The sequence below is a fragment of the Abramis brama genome (genome assembly GCF_963993115.1).
Source record: "Abramis brama genome assembly, chromosome: 7".
Classification (NCBI taxonomy): Eukaryota; Metazoa; Chordata; class Actinopteri; order Cypriniformes; family Leuciscidae; genus Abramis; species Abramis brama.
The window spans coordinates 27022580-27028998 of record NC_139969.1 but is presented as its reverse complement, the minus strand read 5'-3'; the positions used below and the strand labels follow the sequence as shown (position 1 = coordinate 27028998).

The 6419-nt window shown below is 38.9% G+C and overlaps 1 protein-coding gene across 1 annotated transcript; it reads right to left on the bottom strand.

Annotated features, from left to right (window-relative positions):
- Nucleotides 1-1558: 1558 nt before the first annotated feature.
- gadd45aa (growth arrest and DNA-damage-inducible, alpha, a) lies at nucleotides 1559-4083 on the bottom strand. Its single transcript, XM_084119374.1, has 4 exons — nucleotides 3892-4083; nucleotides 3302-3403; nucleotides 2980-3196; nucleotides 1559-2311 (listed from the first exon to the last, which is right to left on the bottom strand). Exons 1-4 carry the CDS (start codon nucleotides 3930-3932, stop codon nucleotides 2198-2200), a joined length of 474 nt encoding a protein of 157 aa, XP_083975500.1. The 5' UTR covers nucleotides 3933-4083; the 3' UTR covers nucleotides 1559-2197.
- Nucleotides 4084-6419: the final 2336 nt, after the last annotated feature.

The following is a 6419-nucleotide window of genomic DNA, read 5'->3' as shown; positions in this document are numbered from 1 at the left end:
TTCATGTGCATGTGTAGCCTATGTCACATGTTCGTAATGTTTCTTTACTAAGTGACATCGCCATTTACTGGCCTAGCATGAATAATACAGCGATTTTAATAGTTTTCACAGATCCGTGTGAATGGGGATCATTTTGTCTACGTTGTCATCTTTTCCGTTTTTAGCACATCGTTGTTGTGTAAACGTACCCTGAAAGTGAATGGTAACTCTAGCCACTTTTTATAGTGTGGAAAAGAGCAGTTCAGACATTCTGCTAAATATCTGTATTTGTGTTTCAAAGAAAGAAAGAAAGTCATATGGGTGAATGATCCCTTTATTGTACACAAAGGAAACAGAACACTACTTTTTTATCCTGATTTGGCGCTCAAAAAGAATTTGTGCTGCTTGATATTGTTTGTGAAAACCTTGATTCATCCCCCCCCCCATATTCTTTGATGAATAGAATGTCAAAAGAACAGCATTTATTTTGGTTAAAAATCTTTTGTAACATTATAAATTTCTTTACTTTTAATGCATCTTTGCTGATTGAAAGTATGAATTACTTAAAAAAAGTTTTGAACGGCTGTTAAAATAACAAAATATCATTATTAAAGTGAATACTATATTCTGGATGATGTTTAAAATTCATCTTAGCCATCAAAGATGTGACAGAAATGATTGTTAGTAAAGGATAGTTAATGTGGTGTGTGCTGTGTGTTATTCTGAGCTCAAGGAGTGGTGGTGCATTGATGTAAGTTGTGACAAAACAGCTCTTATATCACCTGGTCCTTGTACCTGCGGTCTAAAAATAATCCTTTTAGTGATGTCAAATAACTGAAACTGGCTAACGCCTAAAGGCGCATTCATTATTTAAGTTGAGACACTAGCTGACTTTTGACCTGGATTGCTTGGTTCATCTACTATTTGCAGAGACATGTTTAGCATGTAAATTGTCATTGAGAAATGCTATTTTGTCCTTGAGCAAATCCGTTTTTTCTGATGTCACATGACAGGGGTTTACCTGCCTTGCGTCGGCCTAACATCAGTCAAACCTTGCTTCATAACCTGTGTGTAGGAAGTGGTGGCTTACACAACTGATTTACTGGTATGCGGCGTCTGGAAACCTGACCCAATATGTGCCAGTCATGTGATCACAACCACACCTTTTACACACTTTTTGAGGCGCTTCCGTTCTCCAGATGGGCTTGTGTAACGTCTTGCGTACTTGCTACGCAGTGACTTACTTTTGGCCTACAGAGTAGTATCAGTTTGTCACGCATAGCACAATTAAGAGCAAACTGATTTATGACAGCAAGTTTGACCTTGACATGAGCAAGCGATACAGTAAGCTGAACCTGAGCAATGCATTTCAGCTGAAAAAGGATTCTGATGAATAGACGCAGTGGTCACGCAAACTAAAGCAGGACAAAAGAAAGGCTTGGATGGCTTTTGTCGGACTGTAACAGGGAGTCACGAAGGCCACCGAGTCCAGCGTGACCCCGCTGATCCCCACTGGTGTTGTCGGGTCAATTCCACTAGTCCAGAAACCTCCAACAGAGTAACTCACATGACTACCACGTTGTGTTCAAAAATACTTTATTGCAACACAAAATTCATTTTCACGTTTGAATATAATAGTATAAAAAGTTTTTACATAAATACTTCTTTAAATTAATAGAATAGAAATAATTTAAAGACCACAAAAGAACAATTAACTTATGTACAAAAAAACACACCAGATACTGTGAATGCATAGTTTTCATCTCAGTGGTTTAGAAGCAAGTTCCTTTTTAAAATGATTTATTAATAAACAAGTACTGATGGTATACTGTTCCAAACCGATGGCAAAGATACAAAAATAGGCCAGCCTCTTTGAAAAATAGTGCTTCATGTGTTGCTCTGAGAAATATTTCATCCTGTAATTAACCGAAGTGCTTTGACACCCCACCAATAAACTATCTCACAAGATACTCAGGTGCTCACTTCCATTCACAATTAGCTTCATGTGACGTCCTTAAAAAGTCCCACAAACAAAGCCAAAAAGCGCTGACTCATCTCAGATTGCATAAAGGTGCTCCTCCTCCAGTTTATACTAAAGGTCAGTCCCTTGTTCCGCCGGTCTAGGCAATCAGTCCTTTTTGAGACCATCCTTTTTTATCTTTTATCTTTTTTACTAGATATTTTTATCCATGTTTCCCCCTCTTGGTTTTAGCTGTCCTCATCGTTCTGGAAGGTTGATAATGGGCACCCATTGATCCATACAGCGACTCTCTCTGCAGAAGTGGTTCACTTTTCCCAGAGCTGGGTTTTTCCATGTGGATGCATGTGGAACCTGTGAACATCAGAGGAAGAGATGGGATTACAATCTGTTTGTATCAGCTAGAACATGTCCTGCTGTGTAACTTCTAAGCGTTGTCCTTTCCAGTTCTTCTTACAGACAGCACTGTCTATGGATAGCGCACATTTAATGTAAAATAATTTTTTTGGTGGATTACATATATAACATTATTTCCACCACAGCCATCCTGCTCTCTGCATTTTAGTATTGGCCATTAATGAGTCTGACCCCTTGACCTCCCAAAACAAATCTCGTGTAGGAGTCAAAGTGAAGTCAAGTTGCAATAGATGACAATTCAAATGACCAGTGATTTTGGGAGTATGCAAATCTTATTGAATGCTTCCTATGAAGTCTCTTGAAGCAATATAAGCATGATGAATACCGAGGCAGCTGTTCATTTGATTTCAAAATAAAATTCAAATAGAAACCTGGAACATAAAGTCAAGAAACTCCTATTTGCATATGAATGAGTACAGAGCAGGATGTTCATGTGGATGTCATGCAGTGGCAGTTACACCTGGACCTGTCCTGACAAGTAAAAAGTAAATAAAAAATCCTGACAAGTTACTAAGTGTGGCTCACGTGCTGTTTACTGGCCTATTGTGGCTTTTTCTTACTATTTAGATTTCTAAGAACAGACGCAATGATTTGTTGACACTTACAGTGACCAGAATGCAGTGCAAATCCATCTGCTCGCTCCCGTGCATGCCCGCGCCCCCGAGGATGTGCGCGAGGCGGCGCGTGTTGTTCACGCGCAGGATGTTGATGTCGTTCTCGCAGCAGAAAGCCTGAATGAGAGTGAAGTGAATCTGAAGCGCCACATCTTTCACATCGTCGTCGTCAGTGGCCAGGATGCACAACACCACGTTATCAGGATCCCTGAGCAGAAGAGTTGAGATTTTAGTCATTTAGCCTTTACTAAACTACTGCTCTAGATGCAATGACTTTGAAAACCAGTAACATTGAAAAAGCCCATAAACTTACACATTGAGTGACTTTGCAGCCTCGTACACCCCAACTGTAATAGATCCCTGCGGTAATGCGGAGCGCAGGACCTCCTCTAGAGCTTTAATCACAGAATCCATCCTGTAAAAAACAAAATTTGGATATATTATTAAATAATACGACTTTAGTAAAGTCGAGACGATTGAACATTTGTGCATGGCAACAGCTCGTGCACCGTTTACACGAAGACTGCGGCGGTTGAAATCTAATAATTAGAGTATATGCTAGTTTGATCGAGTAAGTGAGTAATTTACCGAGAATTTTCATATACAAGCAGATAAAATATGAGCAAAAATAATTTAGCAAAATTTTAAAGATTACAAAATCCGGCAAATCACAAGCGAAAAGTCTCGTGAGACTCGAGTCTCGTGAGCTGAGCTCGTGCCGCTGACTGACAGTTCACCCGGTACATGTGTTTGAGATATATCTTTATTTAATATGTTCCAAATCATCATGTTAATTTCACATAGTTTATGTTTATTTATAAGTACATTATTCAATTATTGGTAAATTACTATATTAATGTTATATCTCTGAATTGCCAAGTGAATGCATATTGTCAATTTTACCTTTCAATAGAGTAATCTCCATTAAGTTCCTCAAAAGTCATGTTGCACGTAAAATCCAGCACGGACTTGAATAACTTTCCTTTTAAAATCCACACGAGTTCTCGTAGGTCTTCTGTCTCTGGTTGTCACCGGTTAAATCTGACGCTGTGTGAGCCGTTGCATTCGATTTAATTTCCTTGAACTGAGAGCTGTAATGAGTGAGAGCAGTATAATCCTTATTGGACACATGCAAATCAAAGATCAGCAAAATCTATTTTGATTGGCTGTTGCATCTGCACTAACAAAAGTCGACCACTCTCATTCGTCCGTCTACGATATCAAGGCGTGGCCAGTCACGTTGGGTGACGTTGTTTTTAACCTTGTTGGAAAGGAAAACTTTGCAGTGACATGTCAGGGCAAAGACAAGCATGGAAATTACCCAACTGATATCCAACCACAATAAACAATAATGATGTAACATGTCAAATAAATAATGCAATAAATAACACAAGTTTCAAAATAAATAATGCAATTTTACATAAATTCATTAACACTTTCTCTTCTTCATGCATCTTATAAAAATAGCATTTGAAACACAGTTAAAAGTGATGCACAAGCCTTATAACCACGCAAGACACTAAAATTATGTTAGTGGATCATCAGTATGAGCATTTCCGAACTTTTCAGTAGTTATAGTTACAAACAGTTTTGATAATGAATATGTGAGCCAATGACATGCAATCCTTGCGGTTTCTAACCGGTGTGATCTCTAACCCAATAGTGACACCTTGAGGACAAACCAACACATTGCTAAAATTTTTACTCTACTTAAAAAAGTATCAATAGAGTACTTAAAGAGTAAGTGGTCAATAATTGTATCCCTTAAAACTCATCTTTGATCACCAAAATAACATATTTAAAAGTTTTTTTCCTATGAATTTTTTATTTATTGATGCCTTAAAATAGCTTGAATGTAACTCTATACCCTTGCTTCATTTAGTATACGAGGATTCATGAATATGCAAATGAGCCCCGCCTCCACTCACTCACACCAGCTCAGAGATTCACTCGGTCAGCTTTACGGTAGTAAACCCTCCACAATGGCAAGTGGAAATACTGATTTAAAGGTGTGGTATAATGCCCTTTTCATAAGATGTAAAATAAGTCTCTGATGTCCCCAGAGTGTGTATGTGAAGTTTTAGCTCAAAATACCCCACAGATATTTTTATATAGCATGTTAAAGTTGTCACTTTTTGAGGGTGAGCAAAAACGCACCGTTTTTGTCTGTCTCTTTAAATGCAAATGAACTGCTGTTCCCGGCACAGAGGGCGGAGCTTCAAGAGCTTGTGTACTTTTATCTTACACAGACATGCACTGAAAATTGTTCAAACCGAAGTCAGAAAGATGGAGAGACTCAAGAAAACATGTAGACAACATTTCTGAATGGTTAGTTGGTGAATTTATGTAACTTTTGTGTAGTTATCTTCTAGTCATTGATTAGCATATTCTGTCTTGATAATCTATAAATCGCGTTCCTGGGGGCGGGGTTTATGTAAATTTTAGGGTTGGTGACGTCACTAACCCGGGAGGAATGTCATGTGGTCCCAACCAGCCGTTTGTTGTAGTCGATAAAAAGTGATTTCTTTAAAAGAAAATATCTCTATTTGCTTTGAACTTTGAGCGTTGTAACTTTGCAGATGTTGTTTATGCTCAAACAGCAACATTACACACTAACTAAAGTTAGAAAAGTGAAATCATATTCATATCCATGTTGATGGCAGTGGACTAGGGAGAAGTGCCCTATCAAGGGCTCTCTAACTGGTGATCGTGACAAAGGCCCCCCCCCCCCCACCCCCCTGTGGGCACTGATGGGACTGAAGACCATTTCTGAGGAGTTAGAGACCACCATGGTGGAGCAGACGGTACTGAAGATCCCCACGGTGGAGCTGAACATTGCCACAGCAGAGTTGACAGGAATGGTGACCACCACGACGGAGCTGGCGTGACTAAAGAGCAGGAGGAACTGGAACACAGAGCGCAGAGAGGTTAGGAATTGACTCAGTTGCCTTACGGGTCTTACAGGTTTGGAACGACATGAGGGTAAGAAATTAATGACAGAATCTTAGACCAATAATAGTGTGTTGTATAAATTAAGTTAAGAATATACATACACTCACACACGCAGTCTGGTTCACCATCTTTGTGGGGACTCTCCATAGACGTAATGGTTTTTATATTGTACAAACTGTATATTCTGCCCCCTTACACTGACCCTACCCCTAAACCTATCACACAAAACTTTCTGCATTTTTACATTTTCCCAAAAATATAATTTAGTATGTTTATTAACCAATTTCCCTCGTGGGGACCACTGGCTGGTCCCTACAATGTAGGTGATCTCAGGTTTTACTATCCTTGTGGGGACATTTAGACACAAGGACCCCACATGGGCTATATATTATGGAGGACGAGAAATGACTTAAGTATAACTAAATTTAAATATTCCGGGTTTTTTAAGTACCATTGCTAATGATTTGCATCTTCAAGAC

Excerpts from the sequence above, each read along its gene's own strand:
- gadd45aa (XM_084119374.1), bottom strand. The coding sequence starts at position 3,932 with ATGACTTTTGAGGAACTTAATGGAGATTACTCTATTGAAAG. Across the intron at positions 3,404-3,891 it reads GGAGATTACTCTATTGAAAG|GATGGATTCTGTGATTAAAG; the intron begins GTAAAATTGACA and ends TGTTTTTTACAG. Across the intron at positions 3,197-3,301 it reads GCTGCAAAGTCACTCAATGT|GGATCCTGATAACGTGGTGT; the intron begins GTAAGTTTATGG and ends TCTTCTGCTCAG.